We start from the raw sequence: 24787 nt of genomic DNA on the forward strand, positions 1-24787 counted from the left end.
TAATCCACCTGCAAGACTGCAGGGAGGGGTCACCACACTCAACACGATGCCTGCCCCTTCAGCCACAAAATCAGCAGACACAGTGTCTCCTGTACCACTGTCTGCCTTCCAGAGGGGCGCCAGTGCCGATGACACAGGGAGGTAACAGTACCGAAGGAAAAAGGGTTCCTTTTCTTAAGTGAGAAGATCCTAAATAACATGCATTTTCATTCCCTTGCAAGCTTAACCTGGCAACTCAATGGCTAAGAAATAAAATAAGACATAAATAAACCCAGGTGCTAAATAATCCTTTTTACTTGATGATGCCTCTAAAGTTTATGTCAAAGAAAAAAGAAAAGTTCCTTGGCCAGAGGTGTGTGAACTTAGCCAGGGGATGGGAGACACCACCATGAACCTCAGCTCTCTCCTGCCCTGTACTCGATGGGGAGTGCTGTACCTCTCATGAACGAAAATTATCAGTCACAAAGATGAATGTCCTCTCCTCAAATCTGGTGACTTGGGAATGTCATGAGGATGACGACATCGGGTTAATTCATCTTTTTCTGGGTCTCTCCCCTCAGCCCAAGCAGCCGGGGGGGGGTCCAGGAAGTCTGAGGTAAATAGTAAACCACGTGACCCTGTGATGCCAGGGCCCTGGGCACAAAGCCTTTCATCCCAGTGACGCCTAGGATGTGTAATTCTGCAACCTCATGGTCATATCTTTAATACTGGGGTGGAGGGAGGTGGGCACAGAGATCAGCCAGTGCTCTTTTCCAGATTCATCTAGAGTTCTCTCTCTAAGAAAGCTTACTGACATCCTCTCAGGGTTTGCTGGATTAAGGAGTATTGCTAAAACACTTTAAAAAAAAATCTACTTTGAACAAATGTATAAGCTGGAAAGAAAACACACACGCCTTCACTGCAGTTAGGAAAGGGAACAGGCTGGTCTATGAAGCGATCTCTGAAATCCTGAACACTTTCTGGGCTTCTTCCAATTGTAATGCATCGTGTAGGTAACAGATTCTCTCATTCACCTTCTGAACGATCCAGCACTCATAATTGCCCCCTAAAACTGCCCAACTCAGCTTAGCTCAGTTTGGAAGTCACCAGGGGACCCAAGAAGCTGCCTTTTAGACACGGGGAGAGAGCCAGAGAGGGAAGTGGGAGCTGATAGGGGGCAATAATCTACTTCTTTTTAGCAGCCTTTCCTGCTCCCCTTCAAGAGCCCGCCGGGCCATGCACCTCCAAGATGGGCAGGGAGCCGCACCCATTGGTTACAAAAGGAGGCATCAGACTCTATTAAAAAACGGAACTGCACAGTGGGAATGCTTTCATCATCACCCACACAGACGAGCAGAAGCTACAGACAGAGAGCCACTACGGATGGTGCTCGGGACAGAAGTGAGAATGGCCCGGAACTCTGCCTCCGGTAGAGATGCCAGGTTTACAGGAGTGATCGCGATGCCCTCACCAGACCCCTCCTCCTCCTCCTCGGCCGCTGGCGGCTCCTGCATCTCCTCTGGGAAAGCCTGAGGCCGGCTCGGGTAACTTCTGCTGCCTGAGACAGTCACGCGTGCTCGGGACCTCTCACCTGAGGTCTCTGGGTGCTGAACTGGCGTGGAGGTAGCTAGGCCCGGGAGGGAAATGTGGTCACCTGTGTCATCTTCTTCGAAGTCGTTAAGGCAGTACACTTCGTCCAGGTCAACGTCCAGCGTCCGGAAGCCCTTGGTGACCACACCAGGCCGGGGGTCCAGGATGCCCCCGAGGTGAGGCTGGGCCAACTGCTGCCAGTGGTGAAGGGTGGCAGAACCTTGCAGGAGAAAGGGCAGAGGGGGCGACAGGGAGAAGAGAGGGTTAGGACGGGGGTCTAAGCGGATGGCTGTTCACCACCCTCCAGTGCGGAGCGTGAGCCCCAGGGGGCCCTGGGTGCCACAGGTGGACGCAGGTACGGACACCCATTGAGCTGCCCTTGCCCCTCCTGCTGTGCAGCAGGTGCTAATCCCCTTCCACGCCCGGAAGGGGCACCAATTTAAGGACGAAAATCAATTTTTTTACAAAGTAAAATTAACGCCATACTGTGTGCCAAGGATGTTTGGTGACAAACTCTTTATTTTAATCAACTGATGTCAACCGCCCAATCCAACACAGAATCACTTTAGAACTAGAAGCGGAAAAAATAAGCGAGGCAAGCACAGAAGCGGGGTGGGAGGGGGGAATGTGTGTGGATACTATACCAAGTACACACAGCTGGGAACAGGGAAGACAGAGCAGAGGCAGAGTAAGACGATGTCCAACCAACTCTAGGACCCACAAGAAGAGAAAAGCAAAAAGAAATTAAAGTAGCACACAGAGAAGCGGTAGGCACGGCCGTCACCTCCTTTACCTAGGTTTTCTGTATTCCGCCAGCAAGCCTGACAGGCTGCAGGTTTGGGGAGTGGGAACTGGCTTAAAGAGACGTGATTTAAGAACACATAAGTCCACACAGAGGTCTGAAGCAGAGGAGCCCATCTCCTGGCTGACACCAGAGCCTGGGACTCAGATGACACCAAGCAAGGTCTGTAATAACACCGGAGTGCGTCCTTGAGGACCTGGAAGGTAAACCCCGTGCTACCAAAGAGAGGTGTTCCAAGACCAAGTCTGCTTAGGAAACTTGGGTTAAGAAGTGTTATTTACTGAGGAACTACATCTCAGAACCTTTAGCATGTTACTCTGTGCCGAGACTCTGCCCAACCCATCTGCTAGAGCAAACCTTCTCCCCCTTAGGACACTTAATACCCCTCACACGGCCCTGGTACTGTGGGTGCCCCGCCCGTGGGCATTCTATCCCCATTCCGCAGATGAAGAAGCTAGCCACACCAATAACATTCCACGCTCAACAGAGAGACTTTCGGAACAGTTCTCAATGAACTCCCAGACACTTACTGCTGGTTTCCCGAGGGCATCCTCTGTTGGGAGGGCAAGAATCCCTCCAGACTACCAGGATGCCCTGGGGAACGTCAGAAAGGGGAACCAGGGATGCCAGGGGCCAGCAGCTCAGGAGTCAAGATAAAAGAGAAGTGAAAGGCAGGCAGGCAGGCAGTGTGGCCAGGAAGTGGTCCAGGAATGTAACTGAACTCCCTGACCCTCCGCTGTGCCCAGTGAGTGCACTGCCTCCAAAACACTGCTGGGAAATAACTCCTTATGGGACAGTCTCGGCCGAGGAGTCTTGAAAGGATTTTGCAAATGGGCAATTTCAAATCCACTTAAAAGAGAAAAAATTGTACACACTTAGGGGTCTCTCCCGGTTTTAAGTGTTACAAGTACGATAGCAATCTACATAACCCGAACCTATTGAATATAACTAGAAAATATTCTAAATGCAAAAAAGAAAAGAGATGAAAGGTGCATATAATGAAACAAACCTGTGCATGGGATCCTGAGTCCCAGGTGCCACGGCACCATTTTTTAAAAAGCTACCCTGTATGGAGGCGTGCCAGCAGGGCAGCTTGCTTTACATGTATCACCTAGACTCACTCCTCAAAATCGCCCTGCAAGGTTAAGTATTATTACCCACACCTCACAGACAGAGGTTCACTGAAGTTACGTAACTTCCAGAGTCACTGAGTTAGCGGTAGCATAGCCAGGGTTCAGTGCTGAAAGGCCCAGTTCTTTCTGTAAACTCCTCCTGCCTCCCTCCTCAAACCACAGGTCTGAAAACTAGCCAGGAACCTGGGCTCAGTGGGAATATGGAGGAATAAATGGCGGGCAGTGCAGCTTCCCCGTGGGCGTCCAGGGCCTGCCAGGAGATGGACACTCTCCCACCAATGGGGTTTCTCCTGCCACTCCTGGGGACCTCCACGCATAATAGTCAAAAATGGGCCCCCGGTTTGTGTGTTCACTGTTCACATGTCCACATTCCTGGCAACAAAACTGCACTGGGGAGAAATTTTAAACAAGGCATTACGACACCCAGCTTGGGGCGGCACATCCAGGTCTTAGAAGGAAGATGAGAAATCCCCAGATGCAATGTGGCCATGGCCACATTGGGAAGGGGACTAAAGGGAAAGTCAACACACTGGAAAGTGAAGAACCATGTCAAGGAAGTGGCAGATCTCCTCATCCTTCTGAAGGGGGTTCTAGACGTTTACAATGCACCGGGAAAGAACTCATTGAGGCTGGAGGTCTGGGCCCGGAAAAGAGTCCCGTGGGCCTCCATTCTCCATCTGTTTAACAGGCTGCCCCATCTCTCCCCACCCCATGCATGAGTCCGAGAGAGAAATGAGGCTACAGAGAGTTGCTATTTGGAGTTAAAGAGGCTACAGAAGTACATGGAGTATTTTGCATTCCCTGAAAATGCAGAGCAAGGAAATCTAGTGAGATTACAATGGAAAGGTTATGCTGAAAGATGCATAATACGTGCCTTTTTACCCCACACCTCAGGCCTCCTTTACTCATGGAATAGCCAGCCTTTACTGAGCACTAAGGGCCAGGCTCTCTTCTAAGAAGCCTACATTACTGACTCAGTCATCAGGATAACCCTGCCATCCTCATGTTACAGATGAGGAAACCGAGCGCAGGGAGGTAAAGTGACTTGCCAGAGGCTGCACAGCCAGGCTTTAAACCCAGGCTGGCTCCAGTGCCCAGCCTCTTGACCATAAACACCACCTCTCAGACGGCACTGAGGAGGCCTCACATAATGTGAACCTCAGAAATCAGGTCAATAACACACGTGAATGGTGTTCTAATTCTCAAACAGGTGTTTTCTATTCTACAAAAGTGACTATTGGTGAAACCCTCTGCAAACTTGACTGTCATGTGAGTTACGCCATGCAGGGGGCTCACGGACCATCTCCACTCCTGACTGGTTCTGAGGCCCGAGCAAACGTGGTGGTCCAGGCGTGGCAGTGGATGGGAGGTGGAGTGTGAGGGGTTCTGCCTTATTCAGAGCCTTTGTTGTCTCTTTCCTATCCCGTTTCCCCAGCTCCCCCCACACCTGCCGTGCCCACCCCTCCTGGCCTCCTTTATTTGTCAAGCACAAAGCAGGAGGTTCACTGTACTATTAGCTTCCTCCCATTACCATCACCTTCTCCCACCCACATGTGAATGAAGCTGGGGTCAGGCAGGCAAAGAGGGGAACCTTCATGTTCCTAGTCGGCACCAAGATGGTCTATGGAGCAGGGCGTGGACAGCGCAGAAACGTAACTACGGTCACTGCCCCTTTCCTTCTGTTTGCTTTCTTTCCACACCCCACTGTTCTAACTAAAAGGTTTTCATGTCACCAAAGGAGAAGAAAACTAAATCCATTTATGTCAGCAGAGCACCTAGGGCTTAAAAGTTAGAACTAAACCTGCTGGATAATGTACAGCTTGGAAGTGTATGCTTTTCCCTAATTACATATTAACTTGTTTATATTTGGAAATACTATCTGGTTATAATCAATCAGAAAGGAAGAGCAAAATAGAGGGGGAAAAATACTGCCTGATTCATCTTTTTAATGTCGATATATCTCTTTCTAGTTTGAATATTTTGTTTGTCCTTTACCTGCTTAAAACATGTAAGATAAGGTGAAGAGACAAGAGTGCTAGCATTCTTAAACACCTAGCCCAGTTATTTTGGCTGACACCAATGAGCAGATAGCAAGATTAATTAAATAGGTAAGGGAGACACAGATGGACGACACAGATTTGCTATCTGCTATGATCCCAGCCAACATTCTCCAGGGGCCTCACCACAGGTACATTTACCTGGGCCACTGGAGAGCATGGGAATCCTATCAGCTTCTTGGTGGCAGTGGAAAAGGATGTATGAACATTGGCCCCAGCACAATGCTGGTCCAGGTCTCAACACTGGTAAGGCTAGCCTTTATACCTGAGTTACTGGAATAGGGGCAAGTTCAAGGAGCCTACAAGTTAATAAGCACCTATCAGATGCTGGGCACGATAAAAACACATCACATTTATTCCTTTCCACAATCTTGTGCGGCAGATGTGAGCCCTATTTCACAATAAGGGAAACAGGGCTCCAAAAGGGAAAGTAACTTATCCAACACCACAGTTAGAGCTGTAATGAACCCAGCATCAGGCAGACTTCCATGTCAGCAGTTCACCATATCAAATTCAACATGGTAACACAGAAGTAATTGTAGAGGAGAGGAAGAAAAAACATATTGGTTGTATTTTAAACAGCTAAGAAGTCAGAGGACTACAAAATGGAGCCAGAGGGATAGATCTCTATCATGAGGATACCTTACAGCCCATAGTGATAAGACATGACTTTTTAATGGTAGTGATATGGGTTCCTGGTGAGCAGGGTACTATAGTTGAAATTTATCTTGCAAATCTAATGGGATTTCCTCTTATTCTATTAATTTATCACAAAACTACTGCTATCTATGTCACAAGATTAAAAGAGAAAAAGATGAATTGGTCAAAATAACTTTAAAAAAAAATCTCTTCCTACCATATGCTTGGAAAATGAATCCAAAAACACATCCTTAAGATGATCTAATGAAACACAAAGTAAAATATAGAAAGCAGACAAGATAGAGATGATAAATTCCAATGACCTTTGAGAGACAAAGGAGAAAAAAGAAAAGAAAGGCAAAAAGTAAAATTGCAGAAATGGAAGATTTTATTGAAAGAAAAACAGACATAATTATGGATCAGAAAACAATCACCAAGCTTACAACTGAATAAACAGTTAAAAAAAGGATGAGCCATCCCTCTACTGAAATCTAAGAAGGACCTAAATTATACAATTAAAAAGTAATTATGAAAAAAGAATGTTTGCCCACCCTCTTCCTTCCTTTGGAGAATTATGGCACCCAGCATTTCTTGGGTCTTTAACAAGTAAAACCTCATTTTACAGCATGCATCCTAACAGGGGTGATACTGCCCCCCAGGGTTGAAAACTGGTTCTTCTGGGGTGAATAACGGTACTCTCTTTAGGCACAGATACACATATAATACATATATCTATGACATTAACTTTTCTGGGGGGGTAGGGATTGGGAATTAATGTCTAAAATGGCTTCTTAAAGAGGGTAATAAAAAAAAAGTTGAGAAGTACTGCCTTACAGAAATTCTGATTTGGCTTTGCATTAGATACGAAGTAGAATTCTGAAATACCTTCTCAAACTCTCATGGGTTTCCAAACTAAAGGAGGAAAAAAAAAAAAGAAAATTACAAGCACTTAGTGGCTCTCAGCAGGGTAGTGGTAGGTAAGGGGAACACATGTTATAATGCCTAAAGCAAAAAGAAGGAAAAAAGGAGAGTTTTTCCATGAGGTTAATCATCTAGGGTGTCCCTGACACTAGAAACTGAATTGCCCCTGGAAAAGGTAGGCTTAAGGAGGGACAGGACTCACTCGCCTCCACAGTCACCCCCTTCCCGGCCCCCAAACCGCGGAGGTCTAGAAGCCTCGCTCAGAACACACTGCATCTGAGGAAAGCCACACCCTCTTTATTTGAAGACCAAAGCAGAACATGTGAGTCAACAAACAGCAAACCGCTTTCACCTGGTTATTGAAAAAAACAACTTACAGCGTTTGCTTTGCACACCCCCTCCCTGACACCAAATTTTCTGAGAAGTCAAAGCATCAATTGGCTACACTTCTCACACCCCCAGGCATGTCCTAGTTAACTTCTGAGGATGTTAGGAGCGCCTCTGCCTCCCCAAAAGATCTGTACTTCTAAGGTTCTAAATGCAAGAGAAAGAGAACTAGGAAACCAGCGCCAACACGTTTTCTTTTCTTTGGCTGAGTTGGAGGTTAGTCTGGGCTGCCTGTGTGTGCATTTCCAAACCTGCACCGGGAGAGGTGGAGGCCTGGGCACTCAGAGGAACTCAAACCAGCAGCGCGGGTGGCTATCTCGGAAGAAAAAGGAGTAGGCGTTACAGAGGTTGCCAGATTTCCGGTGGTGGATCAGGGACCACAGGGAGTCGCTGAGGAGGGCAGAGAGGGGCCGAGGCCCCTTGTGATCACCTTCCAGCGGCTTGACGATCTGCAGCTTCTCGGGCAGGTAGGAGCGGCTGCTGAACGACATGCCAGAGAAGCCGGTGAACTCCGAGAAGCGCGAGTGCGTGCCCAGGGACATGATGCTCTCGGTGGGCGTCAGGGAGCCGCTGAGCAGCTCGCCCTTCTCCGCCAGCTCCCTGAGCTTCCGCTCCTGCTCCTCCTCGAAGAACCTCCTCTCCGAGAGGTAGTTCTCCCGGCGGAGGGACAGCCGCCGCAGCACCGTCTCCAGGTCGTGGGAGCCCGGGGTGCCCGGCGTGCCCGGCTTCTTACTCCGCTCCTCGTTTCTGGAAGGAGGGGAAACGGGGGGTGAGCGCGGAGCACCCAGCAGGGGGCGCTAGACAACGACGGCCTTACTGCTAGTTTCCAGGTGGCAGCTGGATCTTCTAAGGAAACCAAGGCAGCTGAAATTTAGGCTAAAATGGGGAAACAAATGCCTGTCCAGAAGAACAATTCCCTCTGTTGGTTCTCTTTTTCCTCAGGGAGGTGAGGAGGGAGCACTAAGGTGCATTGCAAATTTACACACACCATGTAAAATCCAACCCCTACAAAACATCTCCCTCATGACGCCTTAGGAAGAAACCTTCTTGAAGAAACCTTCTTCAGGCTGATAACCAATATTTTATAATAACTCTAAGTAGACTGAAACCTTTAAAAATTTTGAATCACTATGTTGCACACCTACCTGTAACTGACATAATATTGTACAGCAACTATACTTCGATCAGAAAAATAATAAAGTCCAGAAAAACCCAAAGTTCTGATAGAGCAGTTTCCAACTGTCTGACCCATCAGTCCGAAAAGCCAACTTTGTGAAGTCATAGGAAAGGGATGGACAATGGAATGGAGGTGGGGGGTGTTCCCGCAGGGCTGCAGGACGAGAGGGACAGACCACCGCTGAAGAGGACCCACCCCAGGAATGCATAGTGTGGTGGGCACTTGCCAGACACCCTGCACCCCACCTTCTGAAGTGAACCAGATTCTGGTCACAAGACAGAGCCTGAGTCCTCCTCAGCCTTTCAGAATCCAAGCTACAAAGGGGTTCATGAAACAAATGTCTGGTCTGTAGCCTAACAGATAAAGATTAACAGAAAAAAACTGTCATTTATCCTCTCCTCCAACATTTTACAGAAAAGCTGACTTCTGGTGCATCCTGTTATAACTCTTTAAACTGGTTAACATAGCAGCATCAAGATAAGCATAAGCTCAGCCGGCTGGTACAACAGATTTGAGAACTGAAAGGTCGACACTTTTCAGGCGACTCTTATCAGCCCCCCTTCTTCTGGTTACTGAACCTGTGTTCAATCCCCCCTACCTGTCCCCAAAGCAGAAAGATAAGAGACCCCGGCTGGCTCACCCCAGGTCTGCTGACTCTGCTTCCAGGATGATGCTGTTGGTCTTGTTGTCAAGGACGACGTTGCCGACATCACTGCCGTAGAAGCTGGACCGGGGGGTGCTGACACAGCTGGACAGGAGCGAGTTCATGGCCGAGGACTGGTTGGAGCCAGGGATGTTCATGGGGGACGGGGTCAGAGACCTCTGCTTGACCACCTGGTTGATGTTTCTTACGGTCTCAAAGACTCGCTTCTGGTGACTGGGGAGAATGCACAACATCGTCCATGACTAAGCAAACGCAGGAATGACCCTGGAGTTCAACCCTCCAAACCCTGTCCACTGAGAAGCCAATAGGCAGCTGACCCACTGTGACCCCCAAGCAACCCGACACCCTGTGCCGTCCACGTGTTTCTTAGGGTGTTGGTTGGAATTCAAGAGACTCAATACCCACAGAATTCAGGGCTCCACTACGCGGTTGTGTCCTAAAGTTGATACTGCTTCCTACTTCCCTTAAGCTTGACCTACAAATATATTTAATGGTAACTTTTGTCTCCCACCTAGTTTTCTTCTCTCATGATAGTCTCTAGAAAGCAAACTCCAGGAGGGCTGTGTTCACTGCTCAGCACGTAACAGGGCTCAATAAATTTTTGCAGAATGAGTCTTTGTTGACCATTCATATTAAAAAAAAAAAAGTAAGACAAAGTTAGTCTTAAAAACTTCTATAATGAGATGATAAACACCAAATGAGTCTTTTTTTTTTTTTTTTCCTGGAAACTGCCAATTCTAAGAGCAGAACCACACTTTGATGCTCATTTGTTCTCTTTTAAGGAGAAAAAGGTAGGTATGTTTCTATAATGGCTGCTTCTTTCTGGGCTGCAAAGGGCTTCACACATGCACCGAGGCTTAGGGACTGGTCACTTCCAGGATCCCGTTTAAGTTCTGTCTATGGGATTTGGGTACAGAGAAAACTTGATGAAATCAGATCCACAGGTTCCTTACACCTCCGAGCAGGCCAAGTGCAAGGTCTCAAGTTAGGAAGAGAGATGGCACAGGCCGGTCCGTATGTATGCAGAAAGGAAACGGAAGCCTTGCTCACACCCCACCCACCGAAGAGCCCTCTGTATCTCAGATTGCATCTTATTTTTCTTTTCCTAACAGACGTCAAAATTTTTTTAAAGTAACATTTTCCACTGAAAAGAAAGATAAAAATGAGCGGTGGTGTCAAGATGGAGCTTGTGTGAAGAGAGATGGGAAATACATCTGTCCTTCCCTAACTTTCTGCAAGTTCATAATATATATTTAAAACCCAACCAGAGGAGGAGGGGGGTTGTCAGCTGCGTTCTCTAATTTCCCTTAATCTAGACTGTCTGTGGAAGGATCACAGCGATCACTGCTGGCATCTGAGGCCCGCCCCACAGTCCCTGGGAGCTGAGAACCAAGGCCGTACGCGATGTCTGGCGACTCGGGCTCTTCCAGCTGCAGCTCCTTGCGCATGGTTCCCTCGATCTCCGCCGCCAAGGAGTCCTGGGAAAAGCCGGGAGACACACAGTGAGGGAGCAGCAATTCAAGTGCTCTGTCTCTAGAAAAGGCGCGAAGACAGCCTGGCCACAGAGCATAAACCGAGGCCTCGGAACACAGGGTGACAGCATCTGCCACAGGCAGAACGCCGGGCTGAGCGATCCCCATGGAGCTGAGGGTAAAGCCCCTTTGCTCCTATGAACTGAGGGTCTGAAAGCAAACCCTATGTTCCCTGGGCCAAACCATGGAGCTGTGGCGGTGACCACAAGGAGAGGCAGAGAGCTTGCGGCGGAGGACCTGAGTGATGGGTGCTGTCGTTTGGGCTCTGCTCTTGTGATCCCTGGCCTCCGGCAGGGAAAGCTCCTATGCCCACCAACCATCTGTGCCCCCCCCCCCCAACCTTTAAAAACCGGCTCACATCTCATTTCCGCCAGGAATCCTTCATCCCCTCCCCAAGGAGACAGCAAACACATTAAGACCGTGCCAGTTCTCTGAACAGTCCACTTGCGTCTTTCTCTAGCCAGGTTGTGAATCTGGGGGTCTGGGGAAGACCAGTCATTGAGGACTTCTCACCTCCTGGATGGGCCAAGCCCCAAGCTGAGACTCAGCAATGGAGGGGCCTGCTGAGTACCCCTCGCCCTGAACCGCCCACCAGGCCTCACTGGGTGAAGCGGAGCCTGACAGACAATCCCTCATGCTCACGCAGGTGGATGCCGACAGGACCAGGGTGTGCAGAAAAGCACCTGCTGAGGCCTCAGAGGAGGACACCACCTAGGAGAACCTGAAGAGAAGGGCTAAATTCGTGCCAAACAACAGAACTTCCTGCGACGACGGGAATGTTCTCTTTCTGCACCATCCAGTATGGCAGACGCTGGCCACAGGTGGCTACTGAGCGCTTGAAATGTGACCAGTGTGACTGAGGAACTGAATTCTTAACTGCACTAATTTTAAGTGATTTAAATTTACATAGTCACTTGTGGCCAGTGGCTTCCCAGCTGACAGCGCATGGGGCCTCCTCCAGGGTGTCCGCCTCCAGGGCCGCCCCACAGTCCACTGGGGATACTCCCGTCTGGAATTTGTAATTTTTAAGCTAGTTTATTTTTCTTAATACTGTTTACATTCCAAGTTCTGCACAAGGGAAGGACCTTCATACCACTTAAGAGAAACAAGATACCAAACTACTAATGAGACTGCTGTTCTGGAGGAAAATAACAAGCAAGGTCTGTGACATTTGGGGCCACGATCCCCCCTGGGCCATCTGGAGATGAGCATGGATCCCTTCTCAGAATAATGTTTTTAAATGAATAAAATAATTAGGATTAAAGAGGAAACCAGATATACCGAGTTAATTACTAAAATATTAACAACTGCAAGTATGATAGAGTAACACACAGGATCGGGTTTCAGGACTGGTAATGACCGTCACTTTGAAGCGGAGATTAGCACAGGTGGTGTCTTGGGACGTCTGTGGCCACTGACACGTGCTATGAAAAGAGCTGTGATTTCGATGGATGACAAAGTCACGGGGATGCTAATATCGCTGTGGTTTGTTACCTACCTTCATGAAGGAAGGAAACACCAAGTACTGTTAGGGATTAATAAACATATAAGATATAATCCTCCCTCGAAGTTCAAGGGCCCACTGAATCCTGTCTGTAGATCCCAGATTAAGAACTCTTGGCCATAAGGCAAGAGAATTGGGAACATAACTTGAGCAAAACCTGCTACTCACTGTTTTATTCAGCAGTTAGAAGGGCTGGGAGCAAGAGAGGCAGATCTGGGTGTTTTGCTCCAGAGACACAGGCATGATGTGAGCTTTAGATTGCCTTAAATATCTTTCATGCATAATGCACTTTAAAAATAGCCGTCTTCAAAAACTGAGCTCTGCCAACAGCAGAAAAAGGGCAAACAAAAGCTCCACCTCAGCAAATAATAAATGCTGAGAATCAATCTCTCCAGAAGAAACCCAAATGCAGACTTTCAATTCAACTTTTCTTATGTCCTGGTTTAGCTTTAAAGTACAGGCCTGTCCTTGACAGCGGGAACACAGGAGAGTGAATCCCAGGTATGCAGGAAACAAGACAGCCCCAAGGAGATGTGAAACCGGGAAGGAGGGAAAGTGAGGCAGGGAGTGTACAAAGCTACACGGGCCCGTCTGTGAGCCGACCATAGTCAGTTCTAGATCGGGATTCAGGGGATGTATTGTCCTTTGCTGCCTTCATTGGGATTCTTGGAATCACTGGATCACCAATCTGCTTCTTGGAAGGCTGACTATTTATGTTGTGTCTTTCTTTTTGGTTTCCCTTAGATTTCAATCGGGTGGAGAGAGAGCGCCTGACTTTATATGTGAAATCAAAGAAGAAAAGGAGATCATGATTTAGAAAAAGTGGTTCAGACAGCAAGGGGTTGGGTGACAGTGTCTGCCATGGGGAGGGGGGATCTGTGAAGAAAAAAAGAGCCCTGAGTAAAGGTCAATTTGGAAGGGACCAACTTTCACAAACATTTATACAGCCCTCCACTCCTATTTCATTTAGGGGAATTTCTCTCAAAAGTTCTTCTCCCCTCAGAGAGAACTGGTATCTCATCAAAGCATGGAAATAGAGCCTGAAAAGTTCTTGGTGGTTTGCTTTTCAGTCTGTTGATCCAGCCATCCAGATCTAATAGCTAGTAAGCACCTACAACTCTACAATATACCAAGCACTGTGCTAGGCACAGAGTATTAAAGAGAGGGAAGGAGGGAAGGAGGAAATAGCAAATAAGACATGGTCCCCACCTTCAAGGGGCCCTAGTCTGACAGAAGAAGATAAAATGAGAAAGTTCCCCAAATATTACTGGGAAATGACCAGCAGAGGGGCATCACCCTGTGCTGCCCAAGCCCCATAGGGAGAGGTCAGCCTCCTGGAAAGCCCCCTTCTCAACCACATTCCCCTAAAGCTTAAACATGAAACACATCAGGCCAGGGTTAAAGAAATAAGATTGTGGGGAAATAATATGAAAAATATAAAAATGTCACACCCAGCACAGAGTGAAATCTTTTTTCAGATCACAGATGCCGAAAGCCACCAGAACGGTTAATAAGCATACAAAGAACCAGCGGAACCATAATGCAATTTAAGAATTCTCAAATGTACTCGTGAGGCCAAAATAGCACATACTCTAAAAAGGTCGGGGAAAAATAATGTAGAGTGCCTTCCAAATACCTGAGGTGCCTACTAAATCTAGTTCCTACTAAATTTATCTTCCAAGGGCAGGAGTAGAAAAGACAGATTCAGGGGGACGGAAAATAAAGAACCAATTTGTCTCACGTGGTTAAGAAGCCACGGGCTGGGCTCGCGAGCCCTCATCTCGGATCCAGATCCAAACTGCAAAAGGGGAAGCCACCTACAAAGGCTCAGCTCCAGACCCGCCCTCCTCCCAGGAGCACGCGCTGGCCTGAGCGTGGGAAGTGGGGGTCAGGCAGCAGGCGGGCACTCACCATGGGAAACAGGCCCAGCGAGTGGTAGCGCCTGGACGTGGTGTTGGGCATGGTCTTGTTCCGCAGGTTCTTGAGCTCTTCTTGAGCCTCGTGGAGCATCTCCATGCACTCGGCGTACTTGTCCTCCAGCTCGCGCAGCTGCAGGACACCAGGAAAGGGCAGAGGGCTGGGATGTGAGACCTGGTACCACCCACCCACCCACTCAGGAGCCAGGAAGAACCAGGATCACTACCAGAGGCTCCCGCCCTCCACAGGACCAGCTGCCCTGTGTCCTGAGGCCAAAGAGTCCTCAAGGCACAGTTTTTCTTTTACTTGCAGACTCGGAAATCTCCTAAAACACTAACAACGAGCAACTGAGAGAAAACAAACGAGAGGGCAAGTCATCACTCCCTCGTTTCCTGCCACATCTTTGAACGGGGCTCCTCTGACATGGCGTGCTCCGTGTCCCTTCCCTTATTGGAACGTTTGTCGGGAGCCCGTGAGCGCCGGGCTCCAGGCTGGTGTACAGCCCAGCCTCCCAGGTGCTCACGACCAGCGTCAGTGGAACTGGGAGCCGCCTTAGGAGTAAGAATGACATTCAATTCAATATCAAAATGGTTGTTAAGATGGGCGGGACCCACACAGACTGTTGGAGGGAGGCTGATGTACCCCAGCTGGGACCGGGGCCCCGATGAAGTGAGGGAGAGCCACTCACCTCGGCCGTGAGCTGCCGCTGGGCATCCTTGGCGGCCCCCAGGTGTTGGACAAGCTCTTCATTTTCCACTGCACACTAGAACGTGGCAAAGGGAAATCAGCTTCTCTTTTAAGACACGTAGAAAAGTCTAACTTTCCCCCTCTTATTCCCTGATCCATTATCATCCTATCACATGTCCACAGGGAGATTTTATCTTATACTGGGGTAAAATTTTGTCTTTTATATAGTTTGGAAGGCAGCGTATTTCCCGTGTCCGTGTTCATTCCCTATCGCTTACCCCTACCCTCCATAGTCACAGCTGCTCTCTGGAAGCATTTCACCTCAGGCTTCTAGCAAAGGCCCGACGTGGGAAACTTAATTGTTTTTTCTGCTGCTTCATCTTAAATCTAAAGGGGACATGGTTCTACTGCAGAATATACAGGTGCCCTGTGTGAGGACAAACACCAAACTAGATCATTCAGACTCTGAATTCCCAAACTCTCTGTTTACAGCCCCTTTACCTTTCTTAATGAGTTCTATTCATTTGCAGATTTTTCTTAGGAGGTTAAGTGGTGATAAATGTGATCCCCTTGCCAATTCAGGGCAACAAATTTTATGCTATTGAATCCGCTAAGCTTTAGCAAAAGCTCTAAAGGGACAGCACAAACTCCTAAAATATGAATCTAAAGGGCACTGTCTTTGGGGGTAAATGCCCCTTCTCGATCTCAGAACAGCTAGTTTTGTATCAGCCAGAGAAACAGAAGCCTTACAGCTTTTGCCTTCTTCTGCAAATCAACTATTTGGGAGAGCAGGTGTGTGATCTCCTCCTGCTGGCGGGCAGCGTCTTCCGTCTTCTTGGCCAGTTCCTCCGAGATACTGGCAATCTGCACGTTGGCATCCCCTTTGACCAAGAAACGACAGTCGCAAGAGCCAGAGAGAATGGTTTCTTTGTGGTTTGTCCAAAAAAAAAACACATCTTTATTACAAGACAGGGGGGAGGAGTGGAGAGGGCACGTGAAGATGGCTTGGAGGGACAGTCCCCAGCTTCCTATGTGGGCTCGGTCTGTCTTGAGGAGGAACCAACCCACCGGCTGCGGCTCGCAGGCTCTGTGTGCGTCCTCACCCCACGGCCCAGAGCCACCTCCCCAGAGAAAATCGGGCAGGCTTTGGCAGGCAGCCCGGAGGTGCCATACCAAACAGAAGGCGCCTCTGGCCAATTCTGCACGTTCCACACAGGAACACACCCCTATCAGTAACCGGAACCCCTGCTGCACTCTGTTCTAGAAAGGAACTGTTGCCACGCACAACACAATTCCCCTGGGCGTTTTCAACCCATATTCAGGGCCATAACTCATTTTACTAGATTTAAACATAGGGTGTGTTTCATTGACTTAAGTGTTTTGCTGACACTCAGAATACTGTGTTGCCCGTTTGTCTTAACGTGTAAACTTATAATGGAGAGGGTGGGGTGGAAGCACATCATATTTGCAGAGCTGAGAACTCTCTGGCCTCAACGTTTACACATCAAATTACTGATACTATAAGGCTGTTCTTCCACATCTTCAGCTCAGGACTCCGAAGCTGGACCTAACTCAGACGTTAAATAACCGATATTCCAGCAGGAAGCCAAAATTAAAATTAATTTTAATTAATTGCGAGAGATTGCGGAACGTACGGCTGACAACACCGCACCCAGTGTCTCATAAACGAGGGTGAGGGGTGCCACACGAGACCAGGGGAGGCCTCTAGTTTTCAGAAAAAAATGCGACTGAGCCCAGGCTGGCAGGAAGACCACACTCTATCAGGTGATGCAAATCCGTCTGGTCTTAATGATGGCAGATGGGGGAAGTAAAAGCGGGGGACAGGGGTGGGGGTGAGGCAGGCCATACTCAGCTCCTTCACACAGTCGTTGACCAGCTGCTGTTCCTTCTCTTCATAGGTAATGGTCTCCGTCTTCAGCTGGCAGGCCTGTGGACGAGGCTCAGGTCAGAGATCCCAGAGTCACACCCGGACAGCCCAGGGGATGCAGCAAGGGCTAACCTGGGTCTGGAAAGCTGCCCTTCAGCATCTCCCCAGCTGTGACCCACAGAGCCCTCAGATACAGAAAGTCAATCCCGACCACTAGAGGGCACCGCACAAAGCAGTTGCTAAAACTCTTGTGAGCGCCCCCCTCTACCAGTCGGCCTGTCTATTCACGTGTGTCTGTCCTGGCTCATAGTCGTGGATCCCCTTGTGACCCAAACAGTGCCTATGACACAGCCCTGCCTACTGTGGGCATTCTAAGGATAACCACCACCACAAGAATGGCTAACACTTATCACACCTACTCTGTGCCGGGCACCATCCTATGAGGTTCTGAGTGGGAGTTAGACCTGCTCTATTCAGCTGAGTAAAAACAGGGTACAATATGAAAGCATTAAAGTTCAGAGACCCAAGAGCTACCCTCGGACTCTGGGTGGCTTTGCTCCTGGCTGAAAAGGTGGGAAGATAAGAGATCTGAAGGCCCCAGGAAAATGCCCCAGTTAGAGAGGTATCTCTGAGCCGTCAGGTCCTGGCCCCAGAGATGCCACAGTCCTGAAAGCCAGATTCAGGAGCCGGAATCTGTGGCTGGGATCAGATTCCCTCCGCTTGCTTTAGGGGAAGACTCCGACAGAGGGACAAATTGCTGTGTGCCTGGGGCTAGAGCATTTACTTGGGGCAGGTGCTGGAACTCCGAATGGGGAAAACTGGACTGTAGTCTTGGCTCAGCCACTGGCTGGCAGAGAAAGCTTGGTCGCACTGGGCTGACGTCTCCCATCAGTAAATGAGAGGCTGGAAGCGGTGATGGCTCAGAGACATGAATGACCCTTTCCTCAGGCAAAAGACCATCCTGTTAAGCCCAGACATGAGGCTCTTTCCAACGTGTGAGGCAAGTTCGAGGTGACAGGTGGTCTGCCCTATTGGAGGGACTTTGGGGAGCCCTGGGCCAGCTTAGCTGAACATGCAGCCCAAACTTGACAGACAAGGGCCTGATCAATAGGGCTGTACCATACCTCTGGCTAGAGAGCATAAACTCACTGATAATTAAACAAAAAGTACTAAATTTGCACGCATCTGTATTTCTGGATAGGGGCAGTGGGTGAAGGGAAATAATGTGGGGTTTGGAGCCACAGAGACTTACAAACCCTGGCTCCGTTGCTCACTAATTTGCAAGATCTTGGGCAATCCAAACACTTAGCAGCCTGGGTCCCGGTTTCCCCTACTGTAAATGAGAATCAAAGTAACCAGCTTCCAGCCTTGTTGTGAAGATTTTTTAAAAAAGAATGCAGGCACAGTACCCACCACAGTGACTAGCCAATCAGAAATACTCAAAAGCACGGGTTTCCGAGCTGCCTCACTCAGTTCAACCTTTTTAAGTTAACTGTCTAAGAAATATGTCTCCAAGTTCTCGTGTACTATTAGGGCACATCTGACCTGCAGTAACGTGAAAACGAGGCTTTCACAGCAGGCCTCCAAGTCATTTCTACGTCCGAGCTGGAGACCACCATGGCAAGGCCCCGCTTTCCAGGAGCTTTGGCCCTGACCGAGAAGGAGAAGGGTTTGCCACTCTTACCCATCCTCACGCTGCATAATTCACCAGTCTGTCTGCTGCAGCCCGGACAGTATGTGCTGCCCTTTGAAGGCAATGCCCGGCTCATAAATGAGGCACGCCCTCTGGGCACTTGGTGTGGCTGTGACCCCAGGCCCACGTGGCTCTTCCACAGACCATCACCCTGGAGGACGGCGGGGCTGTAATCACGGCTATTCTCACCAGACATGCAAATGGGGCCACCACCCTTGCAGAGGGGACGAGGGCAGGGAGTGCACTTCACCTCTGATCGAAGTACGACGTTCTCCTCTTCAAGGTCCTTCAGCTTCTTCTGGAGAGAATCCAGATGGAAGTAATTCTGGACGGAGGAGGATGACTCACTCCTCTTCAACCTGGGGGAGAAAGTTCACTTTCTAGGGAGGGAGGCGTTTCCTCCCACCACCTGGCAAACCATGGAGAAGCACAAAGAAGGGCCGTTTCAAGGAGACGCTCAGGAAAGGTGCAGGGGTGACAGTGACCCATCAGGCTGCTCCGTCACCACCAGGAAAACAGCACGGGCTTACGGCACTTCAGAGCCACATCCCAGCCCTTTGCTGCCACTTTGCCTCAGATTTCGGGGGAACCAACTCTATTTGAAGTCTACACAGTCTGGGATGCCTTCTATGTGCCAAGAACTATTTTAAGCACTCTACATGTATGAACCCATTCAGTGCTCACAGCCCTAAGAACTGAGTACTATTCTTATGCCCACTTTACAAATGAGCAAACAAGCACACAGAGGTTAAGTAACTTGGCCACGAGCCACAGAGCCAAGATCTGAACTCAGGCCATCGGGCTCTAGAGTTCATGTTCCTAATAGGAGACTCTGCTGACTCAGAAAAGCCTCCCCCCGCCAAGGACCCACCACAGCACTGCTGGCTCCAGAACCCTGTATTTCCTCCAAAGGCAGAGTCCAGCCTGTTACTCCTTAACAGCCAGGCCAAACCAATCTAAACTGACAAATAAGCAGCAAGACCCAGGAAGAGGAAAACTAAAGTCCCATCAGAATAGGAAAATCCATCTGTTGGAGGCACTCAGAGATGCTTGGCCTACAGGAGGCTGAGAGCAGCCGACCTGTGCTGCCAGTGAAGGTGACGCTGTCTAGGCAACTCCAAGGACACGGACCACAGGAGGCCAGCGCTCCGGCCCCTAGAGACAGGCCCTTGGGTGACTTACGGGGTGGAGCACACAGACTCCGGCTCGCTCTCCTCTGCGGCGCTGGAGTAGAACTGAAGCAGTTCATCCTTCATGGACAGTTCATGCCGGAGCTGTGACACCTGCACAAACACAGCCCGTCAGGCGCTCTCTACATGTGACAGCATCCCCGCTCGCGCTGAAACACTTATTGCTCAGTGACAACATCTTTTAAATTCCTCATTCAAAGTGAAGGCTTGTCACCGATTTTGTGCTATTCAAGGAAAACAAAGGGCTGAGTTTGATCCCATTTTAAGAAAAATACAATCAATTACTTTTTGGCAAAAAATCCCTCTGTTTAAATTTGTAGTTTTTACTTTGGTACAAAGAAGAGGTGAGAGGGGACTAGAAGGTGCTAGAATGATGGCTGGGGCGGGGGGCGGCAAGACAGCATAGGGGCTTTGCAAGTAAATAAGATGACCAGCTGGGAAAACACTCAGAGAAGCGGACCATGTTACCACATGGAGGAAGAGGTCATCCACTTCTGCCAAAACCAAATCCCATCTCGGACCAGGACCCTGGTGATGTCAGTTCCGGGTGGGCAGCTACAAGCAGCGAGCCCGTCAACCCTTGTTCTCCCGCTTGGAAAATCTCATAGCCCCACCTTGTGACGGCTACACCCTCACAGGAACTCTGGCCAAGCTTGGCCAGACCTTGCTTTGTACTCGATGATTACAAGACAGGCATTCCAGATACAGGAAGAAAAGAGGCAGCCATCAGGAACTGGCCGTACCGACTACTGCAAGGATGGTTCTGCAAGTCACACTTATTTATACTTCAGGTTTAAAATAAACAGACCTGAGCCATAAAAATTTTCACCTGCCCTTTCACCATTCAGCACCGATGAATAGGCGACCAGCATTGTGAGCAAGAATTATAATTGTTCTAATTCTTTCTTGCTTCTAATTTGATTTGGGGTCTATAGTTTATCCCAACTTTCCTACACAACACCGTGAGTATATTTTATCTTCCATGGAGAAACCAGTTTTACGTGCGTAAAGGCTTCAGCTTCAACACCTAGACTGATCATTTAATGATGTGCCAAAGGGAAACAGTTTTCAAACTCCAAGGTTTCCCAAGGGGACAAAAAGTCACTTCCACCCCCAAGTGCAGGATGCACTTTGTGTGAGGAGAGGAAGCCCCAAGCAAGGGCAGCACCTTGGAGAAGCAGCGCGTGAGGGGCGACGGGTGACCATTTACTGGTTCCTGACGGCATGTCCCTCTGCTCAGAAGGGGCCAAGTAGGGGGCCAGGCTGACCTTCTCCCATACTTGGGAGAAGAGAGATTCAGGTCATGATGCTGGAGGCCGGGAGAGCAGGGGTCAACTTTATTTCTCCTTGAACACGACCGTATCCTACCTCATCACCTTTTAAAGAAAGCCCAGGATTAAAACTTGTCTTTATACAGTGCTGTACATCAATTATATCTCAGTAACACCAGAAGGGGGAAAAAAAAAAAATCAATAAAAATTACAATAAACCCTTAAAAAAACTTTTTCTTATCGAGTGGCTACTCTGTTTCATCACATTAAATGATTGGTAAACCCAGACAACAATAGCTGGGAATATCTTCAACGAGGAAAAAGTCTGAATACGTCTTAGGGACATGAATAAGGGCATCCTCGCCGCCCCTCCCCACTAAGAAAGTTTCTGATAGAAAATAAGGGAGAAGAAATGAGAAGAAGGAAAGCCAATCAAAGTCCTCACAGCTCAGATTCACTGTTCAAAGGCCAGTGAGGATGATGGCGAAGACACTAGCAAGGGGGGCCTGGCTGTAAGCTCCTAATTCCGGCTGTAGCAACCCCGCCCGACTCTGCAGCCTTCCTCCTCCCGTCCACACCGTATCCCTCCCAGAAAACCAGCGCTGCTCCTCTGAGACCTCAGCCCCTAAGTTAAGCCTAAAATGTTCTTCCCCTGCCCCCCTACCCCGCAAAATGATGGAGGCTGAAGACATAGGCCAAGATTTGTATCATTAACATAGTAGGGCTTCTCTCATGAAAACAATAGGCTATTTTTGGTTTTGTTTCAGAAACACAAAATTATATTGTGCTGATGAAGGGGCGGTCACTGCCTCACTCTGCAGCACGGCTGGCCTCCGGCTGCAGTTCCTTCTCCACCTGCCAACGCCCACCCCAGCTCCGGAATCCCTGCTCATTGCTGGAATAGCCTGCATGCCCTTTAGCCAAGCTCTGAGTGTCTTTCTCAGCTGACGTGATGATCTAGACTCTTGGAGGACACGGGCTGTAGCTGGTCCACACTGGGGGCCTACTGACCACGTGAGGGCTGGTCCCAGCCTGGGCGACCCGTCCACACTGTCGGAAGGAGACGCAAATGAACAGGAGGGGCAGCAGAAAGGCAGCTCTCCACGTCCAGGGAGGGCCTTTCCCAACGGGGTCCCGTTAGATCATCACCTTCCTCGGGCGCGCCTTTTGCGGCACCCAAGCCCCTGCAGACGCCCCTGCTGCCCGGTCCTCACCTCCTCCCTGATATGCTCCACCTGCTCCTCCAGCAGCTCATTCCTCTCGGTTAGCGTCTTGTTCTTCTTCAACAACGACTGGCCGATCCGAGCAGCCAACTCTAGATCCCGCTCTTTCTGTGAAAGGCCAGAAGCGAGAGCAGAGGTTGAGAGAACCCGTGCTTCCAGCAGGAGCCCACAGAAGTCAGTGTCAACTGAGGAAAACAAGGGCGTTCAGCAAGGACAAGGGAATTAACTAATTCACCAGCCACGCGCCAGCGTCTGATACCTGTTCAGAGGGGAGCTCACTCGGCTACCCGGGCCCCAAGCAATGAAAGGGAACCTTCCGATCTAATGAAAACAGGCCTCTTCCTACAGGAAAGACATGCTTCCAGAAACCTTTCTACGCAACTGCTTTTGGTCCTTGTGTAATCATTTGATAACCCGTCTCTCTACCTGAAGGGCTGGGCTATTGTATCGCCAGCACCCAGCACAGGGAGACACTCGGTAACTATTTGCTCCATGAATAAGCGAATCCAGAAATTCCAAAGTGCGCTTAAAATAGCTAAGGCAGCCTCTTTGGCACCCGTTAAGCTGGAATTTACCGAGTTCCTTAGATTTACCGCGTATGAAACAAAAATGTTTAAAGTTACTCTAAAATAGAATACAGTTATGTGTTTCTTCTACTTATGGGAGGTAGGCTACTTAGGCTTTATTTTTTAAAAAATAGCTTTAAAAATGGAGAAACAATGCATAAAATTGCCCTACTTCAGAAACAAAGACTGTTGCAGACAGAATTTTCTGTTAGCTCAGTTGCTGACATTTAGAAGCACAGCAGTACACAGAGGAAAATCTTTACTGGCATTCAAAGATACAGCTGCCTTTATGGGAGGAAAGCTGTTGCCTGACAGTGGAGACAGCGGGGCGGACGCCGTCACCAAAGGCAGACTCACTGATCCTTGCTGGTGAAACTGCTGGCCACCACGAGCAGATTCACTTGCTCACTTTTAGGTGGGGATTGGCATGGGGAGGAGAGCTCCGGAAAATGAAATCCTTTTAGAAGCCTATGCTAATTATTCTGTTCATCTGGTGTAAAAAGCAGAAGAAGAGGGACATGGGGTTTTGAGCAGAAAAAAGCTGGGGATTCAGGAATCCTCGCTTCTGATAACCATGTAGTCTTACGGCTTCCACTTAACAAGGATCGGGTACCCTCTAGATCCATCTTTTCCAAACACAGATTATAAACCATCAGTAGGTTGAGAATCATTTTAGTCACGGCAACTGCCATTTTGTTTTAAATGACATTCAACAGCATAGAACTGAAATACCAAAGTGCATTCCACATAGTAAGGTTATCACTTCATGCTTAAATTTTGCTTGTCACACATTTACCGACAACCTAAGAGGCATTTCTTATAGCAGGTACCCGTCAAAAGTTTAACTGCTCCAGGTGAACCGTTCTACCCTAAAATTTGAGAGTCTGGGTTCTGATTCAACATCCCTGGGGCCCAGTTCCCTCGTCTGTGAGATGAGGTAGGGTGGATGGGCAGACTTGCTGACGGACCCTTGAAAGAATCTTCTAGCTCTATGATTCATTGAGTTGTTAAGATATTTCAAAAAGCATCTTTTATTTCTAGCTTCTTACATATCCACCAAATTATACCATGCAATAGTAGCACACCTTCCTTTGCTCATCACGGGAGTTTCGCTGAATTACGAGCAGAGTACTGGAGGTCAGAGCATAGTTTGGGGGGACTGGATCCAACAGCGATTTGGCTCTCTGGAGCTCTTGCATGAATGATGGTCTCTCTCCCCTAGGTCTTCCATGGTCCTGAAACCTGTAACTGCTGTCCCAGAAGCCAGCTGGGTGTCATGTCGAGTGAGCCATAAATTCCTCCAACTCCTTCCCAATCTGTGCCTCCCCCTCATGCCCTCCCAGGGAACAAAGGGGACCAGTGAGTCTGCCCAACCAACCGAGACGCCCCTCTCTGTGCATTCATCCGTGCCGGCTACTGTGTCTACCAAGGAGGGTCCTTATCTCAGTGGCCCTTTATTACTTTTCAGACGCCAACGGTTGTGCGTATTTGGTACTGGGAGGAAATGACCCACAGGGATTGTGTGAGGGAACCCACTTCTACAGGGGCCGCCTCAAAATTAGCAACTAGTGCAGGTGGTTTCAGCTGGCTAACTCTCAGTGAAAACTGTAGTACCACTGTCCATTCCCCTTTGGAAGTGTGGTCTCCATAAATCTCACTCCAGTCTGTTAAATCTCTCTACTAGAGCAAGCCCTCAGACTGAATACCCAGCAGGTGCTTCATGCTCGTTGACTCACTGCCTACTGTTCCGTGTTGCTTGCCGTCATGCAATCGAGCTGCTAAGTTCCAGCACACACAGACATTTTGTATGCAGATTTCAGTGCAAACAAATCAAGCCAAAATCATAATGATGAAGACAGGCTGGGCAAAGGCACTGATGAGCACGTGAAGGATGCTGAAGGCTTCCCACGGCACACAGGGGCCAGAACCCAAGAGGAATGGGACGCAGGCAGGGGAAGGAAACAAAT

The 24787-nt window shown here is 48.9% G+C and overlaps 1 protein-coding gene across 7 annotated transcripts in view; it reads right to left on the bottom strand.

The window, feature by feature from the left end:
* TRAK1 (trafficking kinesin protein 1) overlaps positions 1–24787 on the bottom strand; it is a 99213-nt gene that overhangs the window by 13847 nt on the left and 60579 nt on the right. For 3 of the 7 annotated variants that reach the window (XM_082412781.1, XM_082412783.1, XM_082412785.1), the window contains 11 exons: positions 22246–22362; positions 19753–19853; positions 18821–18929; positions 16859–16937; positions 15740–15870; positions 14991–15065; positions 14297–14434; positions 10751–10827; positions 9326–9562; positions 7939–8255; positions 1571–1789 (listed from right to left, as the gene is read on the bottom strand). In XM_082412781.1, coding sequence (XP_082268907.1) covers positions 1571–1789; positions 7939–8255; positions 9326–9562; positions 10751–10827; positions 14297–14434; positions 14991–15065; positions 15740–15870; positions 16859–16937; positions 18821–18929; positions 19753–19853; positions 22246–22362 — 1600 coding nt within the window. Of the gene's footprint in view, positions 1–1450; positions 1790–7938; positions 8256–9325; positions 9563–10750; positions 10828–14296; positions 14435–14990; positions 15066–15739; positions 15916–16858; positions 16938–18820; positions 18930–19752; positions 19854–22245; positions 22363–24787 lie in introns of all 7 variants that reach the window. The other 4 variants (XM_082412782.1, XM_082412784.1, XM_082412780.1 and 1 more) reach the window with 3 other exon arrangements.

Source organism: Balaenoptera physalus, assembly GCF_965194825.1.
Source record: "Balaenoptera physalus genome assembly, chromosome: 11".
NCBI lineage: Eukaryota > Metazoa > Chordata > Mammalia > Artiodactyla > Balaenopteridae > Balaenoptera > Balaenoptera physalus.